This window comes from Phycodurus eques, chromosome 3 (genome assembly GCF_024500275.1).
Source record: "Phycodurus eques isolate BA_2022a chromosome 3, UOR_Pequ_1.1, whole genome shotgun sequence".
NCBI lineage: Eukaryota > Metazoa > Chordata > Actinopteri > Syngnathiformes > Syngnathidae > Phycodurus > Phycodurus eques.
Window position 1 is genome coordinate 25351191 of NC_084527.1, and position 21203 is coordinate 25372393.

General features: G+C 39.6%; 1 protein-coding gene across 1 annotated transcript in view; it reads left to right on the forward strand.

Annotated features, from left to right (window-relative positions):
• The window catches only part of zmat4a (zinc finger, matrin-type 4a), an 87939-nt gene extending 71768 nt beyond the window's left edge, over positions 1 to 16171 (forward strand). The window contains exon 7 of the mRNA XM_061672840.1: positions 15731 to 16171. Within this exon, the coding sequence (XP_061528824.1) occupies positions 15731 to 15755 (25 nt within the window). The 3' untranslated portion in view covers positions 15756 to 16171. The remainder of the gene's footprint in view (positions 1 to 15730) is intronic.
• The last annotated feature ends 5032 nt before the right edge of the window (positions 16172 to 21203 follow it).

The following is a 21203-nucleotide window of genomic DNA, read 5'->3' on the forward strand; positions in this document are numbered from 1 at the left end:
AATATGAACAATTCTTCAACCTCAGTTGGTTCCTTACACACATTTTCCCATTCGCTATGTTCTTGGAGATAGGGTTGGGCATCGAGAATCGAGAACCGATTGGAAGCGGGACAAACGTTCCAGTTCTCCCGGAACCATTGAAATTAAAAAAATTCGGTTCCCAGTTTCGATGCCTAGTCCTCCAGCCGCGAAGAAGAAGTGGTGAAAAACAACAAAGAAGCGGTGTAAACCAATGAAGAAGAACGCACACAATGACGTGCTTTTGCCCAATGGCGGCTGCAGCGAACAAAAGTGTTTCTTAACTTTGTTCAAATCAATGACCAGTCACCTCAATGCAACACTTGGAATAAGATTACTTTGTGCAAAGGTGGCGGCACGGTGGACAACTGGTTAGAGCGTCTGCCTCACAGTTCTGAGGACTGGGGTTCAATCCCGGACCCGCCTGTGTGGAGTTTGCATGTTCTCCCCGTGCCTGCGTGGGTTTTCTCCGGGCACTCCGGTTTCTTCCCACATCCCGAAAAAAAACATGCATGCGAGGTTAATTGAAGTCTCTAAAGTACTCATAGGTGTGAATGTGAGTGGGAATGGTTGTTTGTTTATGTGTGCCCTGTGATTGGCTGACGACCAGTTCAGGGTGTACCCGGCCTCCTGCCCGATGTTAGTTGGGATAGGCACTCCAGCACTCCCGCGACCCTTGTGAGGATAAGCGGCTCAGAAAATGGATGGATGGATGGATAGAGTGATGTGCAAAGGAGGCTTTCACGATGTGTAGCGTCTGACGCGCTTCGAACCTCAGCCTACACTCTGCGGAGCTTTAGTGAAGTCAAGACTCATCAACTGGTTGAGTGAAACAATAAAATACATTGAGACAGCTAACAAGATAAACGTTTGGTTGCACTTTTTCACTGATGGTTTTTAGCATTTATTTTAGTCTTCAAACCAACGTAAGCGCCGATGACAAAAAAAAAAAAAAAAAAGCTTAATTTAACATTGGGCTAAAACTTCACCATAGCAACTTTACATCACAATGAATTGGGAGAAAATTCACATAAACGTCTCACAGTATCACAAACACTAACCTTGTGCCTCATCGGTGGGGAAAGGAATCAGCGTTTTATAGCATTTGGTTCCATCCGCGACTAGGGTCGCGGCCTGCTGGAGCTTATCCCAGTTGTCTTCGGGCGGGAGGCGGTCGCCAGCCAATCGCAGGGAGCATAGAAACAAACAACCATTCGCACCTACGGGCAATTCAGAGTCCTCAATCAACCTACCACGCATGTTTTTGGGATGTGGGAGGAAACCGGAGTGCCCAGAGAAAACCCACACAGGCACGGGGAGAACATGCAAACTCCACACAGGCGAGGCCGGGATTTGAACCCCGGTCCCCAGAACTGTGAGGCAGATGTGCTAACCAGTCGTACACCGTGCCGTGATTCCATCCATTTAAAAAATAATACAATTAAACTAAAAAAAAATAAAAAATCACCGGTGCCGTGTGAAGTTACTTTTTGTGCCAAAATGCTGAGTTCAAGTGCGTACCCTTCAAAATAGAAGGCTACAAGCTTCAAACAGGAAGTCAAGTTAAAACTTGCACATATAAACCATTTGACACAAAGAAACTGTCCCAAATAACTATTTCAACAATGCTATATTTAACTTTTAGCTGAAACATTAATTAATTAATATTAAGTCAATTGGGTTAGTTCCACGCGCATTGCCTTTTAGTTCATAGGTTTGATATTGATACTGGTTATAAAGAACCTCAAGTCAAATGTTCATTTTAGTCTATGCTGCTAAGAAAATGGATGTTCATAATTTGGACACCTTTTATTTTTAACCATGCAAACTTTTTTTGACCCAGCCCCCTAAAAGAATCGGAATCAAGAATCGTTTGGAACTGGAACCGAAATAAGGAACCGGAATCGGAACCTGAATCGCTCAAATTCAAACGATGCCCAACCCTACCTGGAGGTAATGTCTTAGTTGCAAACATTTGAAAAAAATCTTTCTTTGGCAAGTCAAATTCCTGTTGAAGTTGTTCAAATGATTTCAATATTCGTCCCTTAAACACTTGGGAAATAAACATCAATTCATTTGCCGTCAATTTTTCAAATCCTGCATCTCAAGGTATAAAATCTGTGTTTTTAGCTATTTTCGTACCCCTGCTCACAGACCTTGATATATTTAACTTATTTCGTATTGTTGACCATATTTTAATAGTTCCCTCAATCCAATTATTCTAGAGTTTTAGTTTAAAAATGTTTAATATTTCTCATCTTGCAAAAGCAGCTCATAATCTTATGAATATTAACAGTTAATAATAATGTGCTGAGTTCCTTCTCCACATCAACGTCAACAAAAAAAGCTATGCAGTATGAGTCTGCAGCTTTTAGGCCATTGTGGATGCATGGGGTCTATACAAATATGCCCTCCCAATGTGCAGTACTTGTTGTATAACTCTTTATTTGTGTACCGAGGCAATTCATTAACTTTATTCTGAAGAATAAGTGGTTCTTATTAGCATGTCTGCCTCACAGTCAAGAAATCCAGATTTCAATCTCTGTTGGAAAGTCTGTGTGTGGAATGTTTTCACTGTGCTTACGCGTTTTTTTTTCTTCTGGGTATTCCGTCACACCTTCCCAAATCATGTTTGTTGGGCGAATTAAATACTCTAAATAGCCCGTACTGTAGGTGTAAGTATGAGTGTGAATTGTTGTTTTATCTGCCCTGCTGCTGACCAGCTCCAGGTGTACGGCACATCTTGATCAAAGTCAGCTGGGATAGGCGTCCTGTGACCCTATTGAGACACATACAGTACACTGACACTCAACCCACATTGCCCATGAATAAATGTGGCTGAATATGGTTGGATGTTTGGTGGCGGTCAGAGGAGCCCTAGGTGCAGAACGACAGCAACGCTTCTGTCAGCCTGCCCAAGGGCAGCTGTGGCTACACAAGTAGCTTACCACCACCAGGGTGTGACTGTGGAGTGAAAGAATGATGTTTGCAATTGTAAAGTCTTTGAGTATCATGAAAAGTGTTATGTAAGTGTAATGTATTATTATTATTATTATCCATCCATCCATTTTCCGAGCCGCTTATCCTGACTCGCGGGTATGCTGGAGCCAATCCCAGCTATCTGGGAGACGGGGTACACTCAGAACTTCCCAGCCAATCGCAGGGCACATATAAACAAACAACCATTCACACTCAAATTTGCACCTACGGGCAATTTAGAGTCTGCAGTGACGTCGTCATTATGCCTTTGAAAGTATGGCAGCGTTTTACTGATCTGGTCTGTGACAGAGAGCTTGATTTTAGCTACTTGTTTATTGAGTTCTTGCTTTAATGAAAGTGTAAAAACAGTGCAGCTTTTGTGCTGAATATACAACTGACCGCCATCTTAATAAATCACCTGTCTACATCGATCTGCACGTCACTCATCTGTAAAACGGCTGTTCTGATTAAATGTAATGCACAAGTATACACCAGATCAGAATAGATCACGTCACATGTAACAGTTGACGAGAGATCTTCAATCAGAATGATTTCAATCGGAATGACAAAAAAGTCTGCGCGTAAACCCGGCAACTGTCAACATGTCCTTCAGCGAGGCATCACCCCCCAATTTGTAATTTTTAATTTGACAACGCACCGCCACCTCTGCAACTTGTGTGATTGGATACTGTAGATGTTACATGACTTGCTTCTTCAGGAATTAATTCCTCCTGTGAGGCAGGGATGCTGGCATCAGAAGACGTGACATACCATTTAACAGCTCCTTGCTTTAGTCATGCATGCCTGCGCTGCTCGTTGGAGCCATGGGGTTTCCATGCACATCTGCTGTTGCGGTCTCTCTCACACACAATCACACTTACAGTACATGCACACTGATGCACGAACAGTACCTTATACAGAGTAGGCTCTCACAGGGAATTCAAACCACACGTAAACACCCCAGGCCACCACTTCCTCCACAACCAGCCTGATTTTCCCCCTATGTAATCCACAATTGGGCAACTGGTCTTATTAGGTCATTTGCTTCATGTAAGTTAAGACAGACACAGTAAATCTTCTATATCTTATATAGCTGATGCCCGTTATCGTTGCAGAGGTAAATGTTTAAATTTGAAGCAATTATATTTGAAATAATATATTTTCGTGTCAAACGGGAAGTGGCATCAAGTGTATATACAGTACTCACAAAAAGCTAGGGATGTTCGGCTTTCAGGTAAATTTTTGAATGACCCTAAAATGCACTGTAACCTTTACAGGTGAACTTAATTTGACCTTCTCTAAATTGTTGAACGCACGTCCAAATATTCAAAATTTCAGTCATTTTTGCACACTTTAATAATGAGCTGAACATCAAGATCCATGAATCAACCAATATATTTCCAAGGACGTTCATTTCTATGACTTTCTGTGATTCTACCAGTCTCTTTGTTTCTCTGTTGCAACCTGGTGAAGACATTTTAATTGAACTAGAAAATGTATTGGTTGATGGTTAAAACACTTTTGCTGTTAGCTCCTTGAGAGGGAAAAGCAAATTGTGTGAAAAGTACTGAAACATTGAACAGGTGGACATGTACGTTCAAAGTACAACCCCAATTCCAATGAAGTTGGGACGTTGTGTTAAACTTAAATAAAAACAGATTACAATGATTTGCAAATCATGTTCAACCTATATTTATTTGAATACACTACAAAGACAAGATATTTAATGTTCAAACTGATAAACTTTATTGTTTTTAGCAAATAATCATTAACTTGGAATTTTATGGCTGCAACACGTTCCAAAAAAGCTGGTGCCAGTATCATGTTTACCACTGTGTTACATCACCTTTTCTTTTAACAACATTCAATAAATGTTTGGGAACTGGGACACTAATTGTTGAAGCTTTGTAGGTGGAATTATTACCCATTCTTGCTTGATGTGCAGCTTCACCTGTTCAACAGTCCGGGGTCTCCGTTGTCATATTAACGCTTCATAATGCGGCACACATTTTCAATGGGAGACAGGTCTGGACTGCAGGCAGGCCTGTCTAGTACCAGTACTCTTTTACTACGAACCCACGCTGTTGTAACGTGCAGAATGTGGTTTGGCATTGTCTTGCTGAAATAAGCAGGGGCGTCCATGAAAAAGACGTTGCTTGGATGGCAGCATATGTTTCTCCAAAACCTGTATGTACCTTTCAGCATTAATGGTGCCTGCACAGATGTGTAAGTGACATATGCTATTAGCACTAACACAGCCCCATACCATCACAGATGCTGGCTTTTGAACTTTGCGTCCATAACAGTCCGGATGGTTCTTTTCCTCTTTGGCTCGGAGGACACGACGTCCACAATTTCCGAAAACAATTTGAAATGTGGACTCATCGGACCACAGAACACTTTTCCACTTTGCATCAGTCCATCTTAGATGAGCTTGGGCCGGTGGCGTTTCTGGGTGTTGTTGATAAATGGCTTTTGCTTTCCATAGTAGAGTTTCAAGTTGCACTTACGGATGTAGTGCCGAACTGTATTTACTGACATTGGTTTTCTGAAGTGTTCCTGAGCCCATGTGGTGATATCCTTCACAGCTTGCATGCTCCTCCTTGTGTACATTCTTCAGGTGCCCGATCAAATTTGTTGTGTTGAAGCATTTAGACGTTCCCCACTACGTACTTCAGTTGTGCACAAACTGCAAATAGCTTACGTGTTGTTTGTCTGAGACACCGGAAAACAGTCCCACACCGACGTGTTTTTTCACCGACAAGATTGAAAAAACTTTATTGAACATCAGGTAGTTACAGTACTACACCACAACACACGTGACAAGGCTAAAAATAAACTAGCTTTTGAATTCATACGCGACGGCGACGCGGAGTAAATGTCTTTTGCTGTGGTGTTTTGCTAAATGTCAGATCTGCGAATTATGACATGAAAGCCGATCAGCATAAAATTAAAATCATTGGCCGATACCGATCAAACAGTATCTGTCAATGTGTCTAATTAACAGCAGTATATTTAATCCCACTTTTGATCTTATGTTGATAATGACATGGTCATGCACCTTAGACTACCGATTCCTGTCATGATGCAGTACAGCATTTGCATCACTGAACAACAAAAAAATGGTCTACATTCAAAGGTGCAGTGTTTCAATAGCTATGCTGAATTATTTAGTGGGTGTGGGGGCTAAACAATCATTCACAGTGCTCGCCACTGCAGCAAACCTTGAATGACCATTGAAGGTTTGACCACTCTGACATGCGATGAGCGTCATTCGTTGTTGAAAGATCCGTATGATATCTAGCAATATGTGCCTTCTTTTCAAGGGACTCATAATTTGTATTGCATGAATGTGTCATTCTATGAATCTATCAGTAATTTCACATTTTACTTGGCTGGATGGAGGAATAAAAAAAATGGGGAAAAAAATGTATATGATGATATAGGGTGGAACTGGTTAGCACATCTGCCTCACAGTTCTGATGACCGGGGTTCAATCCCGGCCCCACCTGTGTGGAGTTTGCATGTTCTTCCTGTGCCTGTATGGGTTTTTTCCGGGCACTCCGGTTTCCTCCCACATCCCAAAAACATGGATTAATTGGAGACTCTAAATTGCCCGTAGGCATGACTGTGAGTGAGAATGGTTGTTTGTTTCTATGTGCCCTGCGATTGGCTGGCAACCAGTTCAGGGTGTATCCCGCCTCCTGCCCGATGACAGCTGGGATAGGTTCCAGCACTCCCGCGACCTTTATGAGGATAAGCGGCTCAGAAAATGGATGGATGGATTGATGATGACGTGGAGCAATTTGCTCTTCCACTAACTGATTGTAATTGACAATAACACTGCAGCCTTTTCAGTGTCATTGGGAGGTCTTGAGTGTATCTGCAACCTTTGTTTCCTGTCCTCTCAGGCATAGCAGTCAATGCAAGCTGATCGGGAGTAATCAACCACTCTATCCTGCTGCTGCAAATAGCCATCACCTTCCTAATGTTTGTCTTCCATTCAGCCAAACCTATGAAACAATCCCCTTACATGATACACATATAACTGCCTAGCAGTTGGATAAGAAAACATGCATTTATTAATACTCAATCATGTTCTTAAAGATTACATCATGCATTTTTTTCACAATTTGAATCCGTTGACTTGACTTCACTTCTGTCTGTGACATGCTTTCATTGAAATACCCCAAGGATGAAGAATTTAAGTTCACTGTACGCACCCTATTTTTGTCCTGCTGAAATTAGCTTGTTTCAAGCACATGCAAGGTAGTGACTGTATGCCCTACTACATACACTGCAGAGTCATTACCATGAAGATCTGGGGCGGAGCTAGTGCTTTGCGATCGGACGGAGAGTTTTTACTTGCAGAGCCGAGAATGTGGACTAAAATGAGTACAGACAATAAATTATTTTTCACTCCTGCAAGCAACACCTCATATACCACAGTCCATAGACTGTACTTGTCAATTACTGTGCGGCTATGTGCATGTAACGAATGCAGTGAACACATTGCTAAAAACAAAACCCCCCGACTCTCTCCATAATATTTGGTCGACTTTAAACCAATTTTATCGTCCTTATCGGTATCGGCCGATAATTAGCATTTTATGCTGATCGGCTGATCGGCTTTAATGTCATAATTTGTTGATCCGATCAATGACGTCATTGATCGGCTCCGCAAAAGACATTTACTCCGCGTCGCCATTGGGCACAGTATATTTGAATCCAAAAGCCAGTTTATTTTTAGCCTTGTCGTGTGTCTTTTGGCGTACTCCTGTAAATATCTGACGGCCAATAAAGTTATTTAAAAAAAAAAAAAAAAAAAAACATGTCGGCGGTGTGGAACAGACAACACGTCTGAGTCAGACAACATGTAATGCCCAGATCAGGCTACAAGACTACTGCAATAAAATCTTGTATTCCGATACCACCGCATCCCGTTTTTTCCGATCACTGGACTTCATCTTGTCAACCCAAACGCGACCGGATACATTCGTTACCATGGTGACGACAACAATAATGGATCAGTGTGTTTGTAAGAACAAAACGGGGACTAATGTGTGTTGGTGGTCACCGGTGCTCAGGAGAGGAGAGGACGTTCGTTTAAGGCTTGCTTGAGATATGTTGTCGTACTTTTAATATGATACGGCTCACAAGCAGGCAACAAAACGTTATGTAGCCTAGCAAGCTAGCGGTAGCACGAACGGTTGTACGTAAACATGCCGCCGTTCTGTCAAATCATGCCCTAAAGTTTCGGTGTGCGTGAAGTAATTTAATTCAAAATAAATTAAGTTAATTACAGTAAGTTAGCACCCATTATTTCTGTCATGTTGTAATGTTGGTTTGACCTGACTGATTACAATACACGATCTGACTAGAGCAGTGATTTCCAACCTTTATGGAGCCAAGGAACATATTTTAAAATTTTAAAATCTCACGGAACACCAACAAACAAAAATGTTACAAAAAGTGGATACATTAATTACTGTATTTACTTCCTGCCATCTAATAGAAGACCATTCATTTGTGTCTCTGACTATGCCTCACTGGCATAAATAGAGGGACAAAGATAAATTATTTATTGTAAATATAATTTTTGGAACAATTAAGTACACAAGTATATACAGTAAATGCACAGGTAATTTAAATAGACATATTCCTCCGTCATGTGATCGGTTATCGTTTTTTTAAACTCGCTGATAGGTGATCGGCCCCAAAAATCCTGATCGTGTAAAGCCTAATATTTGGGCTGATAATATTTTCAGAGGTTAAAGCCGCCATGAGCAGAGATGTCCAGGTAAATCTTGGTAATATTTGGTGACAGTTTGGGGACATTAAGCCATGTATATGATTGCTTGGGTTCATGAGGCTTGCAATGATGTGGCACTCGCCCGCCGCGTTCGTATCATTTTAATCGATCATGACACCCGAATAAACAAGCCATTTTTCAGCATATTCAATTAGCAATTGAACATAATTTTGGGGTGCTAGCTGTTCATGTGAGGTAGCTGTTGTTTATATAAGAGTGCAAAAATATATGACAAAGCGGTGTTTGGAAACTCAAGCAAGCTGTCATTGTTTTTTTTTTTTTTTTTCCTAAAAGGTTGTCAATTTGGAGGTGAGAGGATTCTTCCTGACAGATATATAAAATATGAGTTACTGGATACTGGAACTTTGTACATTCCTTTGTCTGTGCAGTGTCTCCAGTCGTGGTTTTTTTTCCCCTCAAAGGTTTTCAGTTTGGAGGTGGGGAGATTTCACCGAAGAGCAACAATGTATTACATATGACTAAATACAGCCACTTTATAGTTATAGTACATTACTTTGTCCACACCAGCTATGCAGTGAATTTGGGCTCTACTTCTACCTCTGATGTCACCAAGACATGGCGGGCCTGTCGATTTTGGTGAAGAAAAGGCGGCATTCCAGAGGCAATTAGTTATTTACCAATTGCTCTAAAATGTAGTGATATTTCTAGAAATGACTGTCAGCAAAAAATACATAAAATCAACTTGTCAGTGAAATATGGACCATGATGACCCACTGTCCCTTTAACTCAAACTTGTACGTAGATGTCAGATTCAGTAGTCTGTTCCTAACCTACAGTAACCCAGCAGTAAAGTCATAATTACAGAAAATATTTGTATGATAAACAGTTCCAGCAATCGTTCCTAGGTGTGATGATGGCTGTGTGACAGACGCATCAAAGTCTGCGTCTGTCACACAATGCCATCATACACCCTACAGTAACGCATTTGTCATCCATAGGAATTCTATTCAAACATCTTATTTATATATATAATATATATATATATACACACACGCACAATATAATGTATGTTTGGGGGGGGCTAGCACGGTATTTGTTTATTTTCTTTTATCCATATTTCACCAACAAGCATGGTATTTGATGCAGTCAGGTGGTGTGAGTTGTCTGAACTGTTGGTCATATGCAGAACTACTTCAAATTGTTATATTTCCTGTCTAATTAATCACTTCCTTTAACTTTCAGTATAACAATCAATAAACACGATAAGCGGAACGGAAGATGAATGAGAAGAAGATGAATAATAATAATAATAATAATCTTAGCTAATCAACAGGTGAGAGGTGGGATGGCAGTGAATTAATTGGATAAAAAAGCACCAAAGGACTTTTTCCCCCAAATGACAAGTGACTGGCAGCTCGTGAGTTACTACAGTAAGCGACCTGCTTGAACCATTACGGAAACTGTATTTTTCCATCGATCTATTCTCCCTGCCACCTGATCTGGTCGTCTCTCCCTTTGTTCCAAACACTTGCCCCATTGCCTATCGTCCACTTGTCAGTGTCTCATTCGCCTTTCCTTTCTCTCTCCCCCTTGATGAGGAGGTGGTCGTATGGTTGAGCAAGTGATTGATTGGAAAATACTCCAGCATGATGACTGGAGCCCCATTCAGACCCCGACCCAGACCCAAAAGTGGGTCACGGACCCATTTTGTGTGGGTCGCAGACAGCTTGTAAAAAAATTACATGTAATCCTATTCTAATTTTTAAGATAAAGTATAGAGGTGTACAAGGTTCCCACATGATACATAGTAGGAAAGTGACAAGAAAAGTTACTTCCTTGTTCTCTAGCCACTGGTTTACTCTCTAAACAAATACAATGCAGCTCAGCCTTTGGCTGGTAGACGTCATATGCCAAGCAATATACCTTTGGCGGTAAAGAAAACGGCGGTAAAGAAAACGGCATTTTAAAATATAGTGAACTGTACATATGTTTTCACAGGCTATTTTTAAACAAACAAAATCTTTATTTTTCTTTATTTCTATCCAAGTGGATCGCAATTTGTGACTTTGCAACAACAGGAAAATCAGGTCCCAGTGTGACAACAATTGAAAACCGCTGCCTTTGGCTATTAATATTTTGTTCAGCTTGTTAATACGGTATTTGTCAATACGTATGCAAATTCTAGGACTCCTCATACTCAAACCTGTAATGACGTGTGACTGGCCGGGCACAGCATTGGAGGAGTAATTCAAAGTCTTTATTCTAATTAAGTGTAAACTAAGGAAAATATATTTTTTTTAAAGCGCTGTTAATGAGTAGGAAAAATAGTCATATAGCACAACAAAAAATACAAATAAAGTGCTATTGATGAGTAGGAACATGCAAAAGTAGTATACAAAATACAAATGAAGACTAATAAACAAAGTGCGACTAACAAGTAGATGGAAATAATAAACAACAAAGTTAAAACAGTGGCAAAGCAACAGAGCAAGGAGGAATACCAGGAAAACGCCAGAACTTACTGGGAGAAACAAAGGGCGCAAAATAAAACATCCAACTAAGAGCAGAATCCAAAATAAAAGCGAGACAGAATGCAGCTCAGCACACGGCGAAGACAAAGGAACGATATGACACCTTCCTGGTGTGACAGCAAAGTTTACGGAGGGGAGCTGATTATAATAGCTACCGGCACATGCCTCCTCGCTCACCTCAGTCCTGCACTGCCCAAGAGAAACAAAGAAAAAGCCAAATTACAAAACACAACCCTGAGTGAATCATGACAGTTTCTTCAATGTTGACTCTAATTTGTATAGTTCTCCATTTTTAGAAACTTGTGTATGCCTTTTTCAAAATCACATTATTTTTAAAGTTTTTAATCCTTCCAGCTCATTGTGAAAATTGACAAAGAAATATTGATGCAATACTACAGAATTAGATATTTTGCTATTTTATTTGAAAGTCATTTGGTGACAATACAGTTAAATGAATTATAATCCATGTTGCTGTTTGAAGAAATTCTCCTCAAGTGGACCTCTTCAACTTTTAATTGAGGTCCCTGTAATATATGTATTATAGAATAAAGAAGGTACTGTATGCCAAATGAATGCTGTAAGAATAAAACTCTGTGCCTCTGGGTAAAAAAAATAATGTGTTTGCCTGACCTTGGACAACATCAGATATGTCATAAAAATGAAATGACTCCATTTAAAGGACCTATGGGGTCTAAATGATCCCTATTTCACCAACAAGTTGATTTTATGTACTGTATTTTTTTGCTCAACAAAATGAAACATTTACCAACATTACAATTTCAATTTGGTTCACCATAGTATATTTATCAGCTGTGTTTCCACCGTGGAGACTTTAGGAGGGTTAAATAAAAATGTAATTAATTTAGGAGAAAAGAATAAGCCGGAAGCGACGCCTGCGTTACATCCGGTTTAGTGTAATTTTAAATTTAATCGTTAAAATCATACTAATATGTCTCGTAAAGGGGCACCACCTCACTTTTATCAACTTTAGGGAAAAGTGACCTTTTTTGTTTCAGTCTCGTCATTTGAAGGTTGCTACATGAATTAGATAAGAGTTCTCGAGGGCCAGAGGTTTTTTTTCTCGAACCCAAACTCACACAACTGTTGCAGGTAGTGAATTTTTATAGAAAATTTAATGAGATCTAACATGAGGAATCTCCAAAGGGAAACAATGCAAAGGACAGACGAACATTGTCAACTTGTGATGTGAGGGTGGAATGAGCGGGTCGTGACAAATGCATATCGTTGGGGCTTCCAGTTCTCGTTAATTTAAACCCAAATATGCACTAATCTGTACTTTTGTAGACTGCAAGTCGGACTTTACGTGTGTTGACCAATTCAGGCAGGCGTGTCGACCTTCCGGGTGGGTTGGCAAGAGCGCTCAAGAGGGATGGTTTGAAGAAAAAGGAAGGAAAGAGAAAAAGACGCACTTCAAGTGCAGGATGGCATTGGCAATGCTTGCCACGCGGTCAGAAGAAAACTCGCACCGCAATTACTTCCCAACGGAGCCTCGTCCGTAAACTGCCCCACATCCAAAAAGGGTAGTTTTGGGGAGTTGGCAGGTGCTTACTGCGGTTCACACTTGGCAGCGCAGCAGGGAAGTTTGGTGTCTCCCAGCCTCCGCACCTCATGTTGAGAGGTGGGGGGTATCGGGCTGGGCAAGATCTTCGGCAGGTTGAACAACGACAGAGTGAGAGAGCGAGCGAGAGCGCAGGACAAAGGAGCTTCGGCCTTTTATCTGCTTCAGAGAGTGAGGCCGTCCCCTTTTGACCAAATGGAAGGCAGACCGCGCCTCCAGAATCGCATTTCATTTTAGGATAATTTGCGGTTTAAAACCAGTGGAATAAAATATGAATTATTGGATTTAAGATAATGAGACCATTTTCCAACTTTGCAGTATCACGCGCCCATCCTCTTTAATCCCTGTAACGAATGTTTCAAGCGTATGTTATTGTTGAGAACACTGTAATATTTGCAATGTTGCATTTGTGTTGTGTGGGGTGAAACATTTCATCCGGTTCAGTTGACAAACAGATTTGACATCAGACATTCAAATTTCACTGGTGGCGTTCATGTAAAGTTCTTAAAATATTATATCACATTCAAGTCCAGTGAAGATTGTAATTAGTTAATCCGTGGTTGCAGTAGCTTTCCGCTACCTGTGGGTGTCACTCGTGCTCCGTCCAAACTCCCAGCCCGGATGGGCAAATGTCTCTACAGGCAGCAGGAAAGAGAGGTCTTTGTTGTTCTCTGAGGCTCTCCAGGCTGGTAGTTAATTAATTTAGCATCCAGGTTCGAAACCAGCTGTCTGTGTCTCGGTTTTGATGCTACTGGCTTGCAATTCATTGAGCGTCTGTGTGCGAAGTGAAATCTCACATCCCAGTGGTCGTCTCCCTCAGCAGGGGAGCGGCGACATCGATGCCACTTGGTCTGGAGTTTTGGAGTTACGGCATGTCTGTTACAGTACTATACTAAAAAGTGTCAGTATTAACTCACATTTTATATTTCATAGCTTTCGGGCGGAATCCCCTCACCTCCAAAATGACAACTTTTCACGAAATTATTACTATTTTTGTATGACATCTTTCCAGACAGCTTTGTTCTAGTTGGTATTATACCTTATATTGCTGTCATATACCGTTACACTCTCACATGAACACAACAGCTAGCACACCAAAATTATGTTCAATTGCAAATTTAAGATGATGTAAAATTGCTAATTTATTAGAGTGTCATCGATTAAAATGGTACGAACATGGCGCCAGCCAGCCATGCACATCTAAGTCCGCCGAAGTCACACGACACCACCACCCAACAGAAAGCCTTTAAAACCAAAGTGCCTGTGTCAAGTCATCCAACGGGACTCTTTTCAAACATTGGAGAGACATTAATTAGTGATGCAATCAATACAACCCTGAGCTGACAAAAACCTTGCGTATCGGTGTAAATCAATCAGTGAGCAGGTACTGATTATTAAAAAAAGAAAAAGAAAAAAAACATCCTAACTTTCAATAAAAGCGACAATTACAGCAAAGAACAGTTAGTAGTTCAATGAGAAAATGTCCTCGCCTTCTGCACTTAAAAGTGTCAGCCATGACAGGCTGATGTGACCAAAATGTGGGCAGGTCAAAATCCGGATGAAAATCAGACAAATTTGTTGATATCATCAGAAAACAAGCCTAAAATTACTACTGAGTCTATTTTGGGGGGATTTTTTTTTCTGCAGATATTGTTTTTAAGTCCAGAACTATGGAATAAGTGCTAATGTTCACAGCATTGGAGAGGTCCTTTAAAGTAAATCCTGAATGCTCCTTGAAAACTATTCATAGAAATATCCTAGCAACCAATAAAATGTGAGAAATCCATCTCATATTTTTTTCCTGAGGTCGAATTGCATTCTGTTTATATTTGTCAATCATTGTAAAAGAAAAAAGAGAACAGATTTATTCAGGTGTTATTGCCTTTATTGCCCTTGCATATAGAGTTGCACTTATGATTATTAAATTACTTTATCTGCACAATTTACAAATAGTCAATCAGTGGCCACTTGTAAAAAAAAAAAAAAAAAATGTATGCATTTAATATTAATTGTGTTGAGCTATTAAAGTTTGTTGATGTATTTTGCAATGGCGGGTTGAATAATTTTCAGTGCAAGTGCTTTGTAACAGATAGTACAGTGTACTGTAACTGTAATGTATTATTTGAATTTTAATGCATGATCACTGTCATTAGGGCCATATTAATATAAAAACACAGCCTGCACTTTTCATGAACTTTGCAAATAATTTTTTTTTGTAATGGTTTGGACACGACACAAGCGCCCCTATTTAAATATATATTAAACAGTGTTATAGGTTGGGAACTCAGGAGATAACACACAGCTAGCGGTGCATCATTAGGAGCACACTGTTGTCCGTACACCCAAAAGGAAAGATGTGTAGTATATTGTACGTAAAGCACACAAATTAAAATAATTTGGTGTTACCTCCCCGACTGCTTTGTTCACTTTATTTTCAAGTGTACTATTTGTGCATGAGAAAATTCCTCTTTGCCTCGATCCATCTTTTCTAGAAATCACTTTCCCCAGACCTCTCTAGCACCAACTGTTGCTTTGGCATTTTTTTTGACAGGCTGCAACTGTGTCTTCATGTATGTACAGTAGCTAGAGATTGAGGTTTTTTTTTTTTTTTTAATGTGACCTTAATAGATACAGTATACGTTAGTACCTGTGTATGTATGGATACATGTAAACATCTGTGGCTGAAATGAGATGTACAGCAAAATGTATGTGATGTAAATATGTTATCCGATATTATTTACTGATATTTATATTTTTTTTACATAGATTATATCATTAGTAAATAATGATCAGTGAATCACTGACTATATCACTAATACAACTTTTTCTTTCTCTCTGTTCCTCGAACAGTCTGAAGAATCAGATCTGTGACTAGTGATCAAGAGACAAATCAACTACACTGGATTGATGTCAGACAAGCTGTGCTCAGCTTGCCCTGCTTTTTTCTTCTGCCTCTCTCTGCAGACTGTCTTCATTCCTGCATCTGTCTTTCACCATCAGTTTGGCCTGGCCTGGAAATTGAAGGATTTTTGGGAGGGTCTTTATTACTGTAGCACTGCATTAGCTATGTCACCTCAGAGATGGAGGTTGGGGGACTACATTTTACAAAACAGTGAAAAATTATCTTTGCATGTCTGGCCACTTGTATTGAGCGTTGTCATGACACCTCAGCTGTTTAAGCTGTTGATTTTCTGCTGCTAGTCAAACACAATTAAAATCTGTTGGTTAATGGCAGCGTTTCTACATTACATGCGTTACAAAGGTATGCTATACCACCATTGACTTCTTGACAATAAACATTACATGTTTTTAGTTATTAAATATATATTATTAATTTCTTTATTTATGTTTAGTATTCGCGGCACGGTGGACGACTGGTTAGAGCGTCAGCCTCACAGTTGTGAGGACCCGGGTTCAATCCCTGGCCCCGCCTGTGTGGAGTTTGCATGTTCTCCCCGTGCCTGCGTGGGTTTTCTCCGGGCACTCCGGTTTCCTCCCACATCCCAAAATACATGCATGAATTGGAGACTCTAAATTGCCCGTAGGCATGACTGTGAGTGCGAATGGTTGTTTGTTTCTATATGCCCTGCGATTGGCTGGCAAACAGTTCAGGGTGTACCCCGCCTCCTGCCCAATGACAGCTGGGATAGGCTCCAGCACGCCCGCGACCCTAGTGAGGAGAAGTGGCTCAGAAAATGGATGGATGGATGTTTAGTATTCTTATTGTATTTAAGAAGTTGTATTTTTCAAGTTTATTGCATTAAATAGCAATAACAACTTTGGAATAATTGTGTAAATTGTGGTTGCATACTATACTTTTGATGCAACGTTAGTAAATACTGAAGGGAAATTGTCTAGAGATAAATGGAACTGAGGATACAGCTGCAACTAGTTCAAGCCGAAACTACTAAGATCAGAAAAAAATAGTGACATTCCTTAACAACAAAAATATTATTAAGGTATAATGGGTCTAAATTCTAACCCATCCCACCCTATGGCTCTTAAATATTTTTTTAAAACAGATTTCCACTGTGATTTGGGCATACTAGACATTGTTACTGTGTCTGAAATTGTTATGTTTATACCAGCAGTTATTTTGTCTTATCTTGAAAGTGCACTACTTTAATTTATCTTGCATTCTAAAAGTGACGTGGAAAGGAGTTCACACTTTCTCCCCGTACTTGTGTTTGTGTACGTGTATGTTTTTTTTTTTTTTTTTTTTTTTTTTACATACTCTGGCTTACTCCCACATTCCAAAAGCTGCTTCTTAGGTTAATTGAAGACAAAATTGTCCTTAAGTCTAAATATGAGTGTGAATGCTTGTTTGTGCCCTGCGATTGGCTAGCGACATGCGGTCCAGGGAGAAAGTACTTTAACCATGCCTTTCGCCCAAAGTCAGCTGGGATCGTGAGAGATAATCAGTAAAAAAATTTAAAAAATGGATGGACAGATGGTATGAACTGCGGTTCACAACTTATTTGTTTTCCTAAAATTATAGCAGGAAACAAAATTCCCTCATTTATTTTGATCTTTTTTTTCCTGTGAAACTAGGATTTTTCATACACTACTTTGTATATGTTGTTAAAGGATCTGGGCTTCGTAATGATTCCTCTGGTGAGGACGACTTCAGTTAAGTGTTGTATTCATCTCAGGGAGATGTAATGTACTCAAAGTAGCTGCTGAAGTGAAGTGGTTAGATTTTAAAACCTCTCATTCCACTAAAGAGACTTGTAGCATGTGCTGATAAAAGTGTTTAGTGGATCAACCAACTACCGTAATTTCTGGCGCATAACACACTCTCGAGTATAGTGTGCACCCCCAAATTGATCCCATAAATTAGGAAAACCCTTCTAAATATGTATAATGCGCAACATCGATTCGCTGCTTTCCATATGCTCAAAACATCAAGTATTATCCATATTTTACTAGGGTTTTCAAAGAAATATTCTGCTTTGTGTGCATCCGCTAAAGTAATTCTGTTGTTGTTGTTGTTGTTGTTTTTATCCCGTGCCGGGACAGGCCATGTGTAATGTAAAAAATCTTACCGTTGCTTAACGTTACAGAACTGCAACCAAAATGTATTTGGACATCTCTAATTATGCCCCCTTTCCCCAACTGAAAATATCAGAACAAAATCTGTCATATTTTTTCTGGTTTGTATTATGGACATTAAACGATTTACCCTTCATATGCGCTCACGACAGTAACTGCTGAAGGTAGCTTAATGTCACGAAACTGCCACCATTCGTCACCAAAATGGATGGGGATATCTCTACCTATGCCCACTTCAAACTCTGAAAACATCACAATGAAATCCCGAATATTTTGGATGTTATGGGTTTTTATATCAATAACATGTCTGGGAAGAGGCCTTATATTGGAATGAAAGTAAAAATTTCTCACAATCTCTTGGTACCGGTAAAAATCTATACAATGTGAAATAATTGTTTTCATTTTCCTTATAGCATGTATATTGCACTCTGTTGACTTTTGAAAAATTGGGGGGGAAATAAATTAGCATTATAAATGAGAAATTAGGGTAACTATAAAGGCATTAAAAAAGTATTGCTATTGTGGAGAGTTTTCCAGAGTAATCTGATATATGGTATACTGGTATATATACATACAGAATGTGTGTCTGTGTGTGTGTGTGTTTTAACCTGTCCTGTTCAGCTGCATGGCCAAGCCGTATGCTGGATCTGTATGTCTTTTGTGCCGGAACAGTTTTGCTGTGCAACAAGGGAGTTTGAAGTCTTTTTTTTTTTTTTTTTTTTTAATTATTATTCTGATGTTTATTGACAATGCAGCCAGCAAGACAGAAAAGGGTTTTAGGGGACAGACCGAGGGACAGAACGGACACAGCAGAACAATAGTTAGACAGTCTAGATATCTGACGACAAGTAATGTTACAAAGTCAAAATCGTGTTCTTATTTGTGGACGGGGGACACGCCCATTGAGGACATGCAACAACTGACCAATAAGAGAAGATGAGAGCTTATGTAGCATTTGTCCCGTACAAGTCATTAATGTCAATAATTTGATTCAATATGTTGTGCAATGATGAAAGTGACCAACTTCACAATGTTTTCACTTTGGAATTTATTTTACAATATAAGGCATTTCTTTAACTGTCATTCAAGGTGCAGTATGAACTGCAGAGGTGTGTGGGGTAAAAATTTATCTTTTACTCATCTGTTTAAGCATTTTATTTTGCAAGATCACTTGTACTGGCAGCTGAAATCATTTAAAGCTGAATTTGTAAAGCAGGGGTAAAGAAAAAAAGTCTAATGATGGCTAAACCAGTCACCAATTAGATGCTCTTGTCGGCAATACGAGCTAAACTATAGAACTGTTTTCATATTGCAAATAAAAAGTGCATGTGTGATTTAAGTTATTGCTATTTGGAAAAACGAAATGTGTGATTTACTTTGCTCATTCAGAGGAAGAACTGCTTTTGATTATTAGGTATTCTTCAATCATCACTCACCATCCACATCCCTCTAGCCCCCCTGTGCTATGGGTAACGTGCTTCATTATGTCAGAGAAATACAAAATAAAAGACACGTGCAACTCTACAGACTCCAGGCCCTTTTTATTGTCAAGGCTACATGAATTCTGAGCAGCAAAAAAAAAATGTTTTCATAACTGTGCTAGCATTCACTTCTTGAATTCAAATATACAAATATGAATAATTCAAGCCATGTCCACATAAATATTTTCACAAAGAAAAACACATTTTCCTGACCCATATGTCTTACTTTTTTCAGTTTAAGGGGAGAAAAAAAAAACATGTCCATAGGAAAACCCTTGCAATGGGATGCTGCAACCATGAGCTCTAAAGGCAATTTTAGCCAATCAGAAGGCAATAAATTAGATCCATCCATTTTCCGTACCGCTTCTCCTCACTAGGGTCACAGGCGTGCTGGAGCCTATCCCAGCTATCTCCGAGCGAGAGGCGGGGTACACCCTGAACTGGTCGCCAGCCAATCGCAGGGCACATCCAGTATAAACAAACAACCATTCGCACTCGCATTCACACCAACGGGCAATTTAGAGTCTTCAATTAACCTACCACACGTTTTTGGGATGTGGGAGGAAACCGCCGTCTTTCCCAGGAAAGATTATTTTGTGTGGACCAAAGTAGAATTTGTTTTGTTTGCTTAGTGCAATTATATATAATGAAATCCAGGGATTTTTTATTTTTTTTTTGTCTGCCATGGCACAAATTCAATTGACCTCATGAGGATAATGGCAGAAAAGTGTGACGTTTGAAGGGCACAAACCAAAAAGCTCTGTTTTACCCATCCATACACAAATGAAGGCAAAGTTTTAGAAAGTGTTCACCCTGGCCAGAGGATTTTAGAGCGGCCTAATCAAAGTCCAGACTTGAGTCCAATTGAAATGCAGTGGCATGACCTTAAAACAGTGGTAGAAAACATATAGTGGGGGAGGTAGGTGCCGTTTTAGCTAAGCTAAAAAAAAAAGTCAGGAAATAAAGAATTGACAGCTTAATGTTATATCTCCATAATTAAACAGATTTGTTCTGAATATTGCAGTATTACCACATGATTCTGATTGCATTTTTACACATCATCTAGCATCATTAAACAAGCTTCTAATTCATCCTTTTTCAATAATGAAATTTAAAGGTTGCATGAAGCTTGGCTATTACTGTTGTATCTGACCTTTAAAGGGGCTCTTGAATGTCTCTTTGGATCAGGAATGTCATTTTAAGTTTGTCATTGAGATTTTCTTGAGCTAGGCCACCATCAATCATCTATCATACGACACTGACGTGTCTCAGACAATATATGTCATCAAATGAAAGTACAAGTATAAAACCGGTAACTGTATTGTGATGTTAACATCATTCTTAATAAATATCACAACAATATGTTGTCATTAATTCCTCTGTTATTCCCACAGCACTGCATACTTTGGAGAGCTGTGCCTGTGTAAGTTGTGTCATAGACTATGGGCCATTGTTTTACCATATGTCCTGTACTGCTATTTCTTGATATGTCATCATGACTGTCTGAACTACATCTAGTGTGTAGGTATCTTTTGGATGTTGACGAATGTGGTTTCCAGAGATGATATCATCTTGAATATACTAACTGAGTAAGATAAGAACTATAAAGAGTTGGAGCCTTCAGGCTGGAGAACCTCGGAGCCAGGGAAATCTGTGGGGGTTGCAGCATTTCTGACTGAACCTTTGAAGAAGAAGACCATGATTATTTGAAGAAGAAGAGCTGTGAGGTGAGTATGGGGATTTTTATCTCACACGTCTCATCTCACTTTGGTAAGGGTGAAAAATGTACA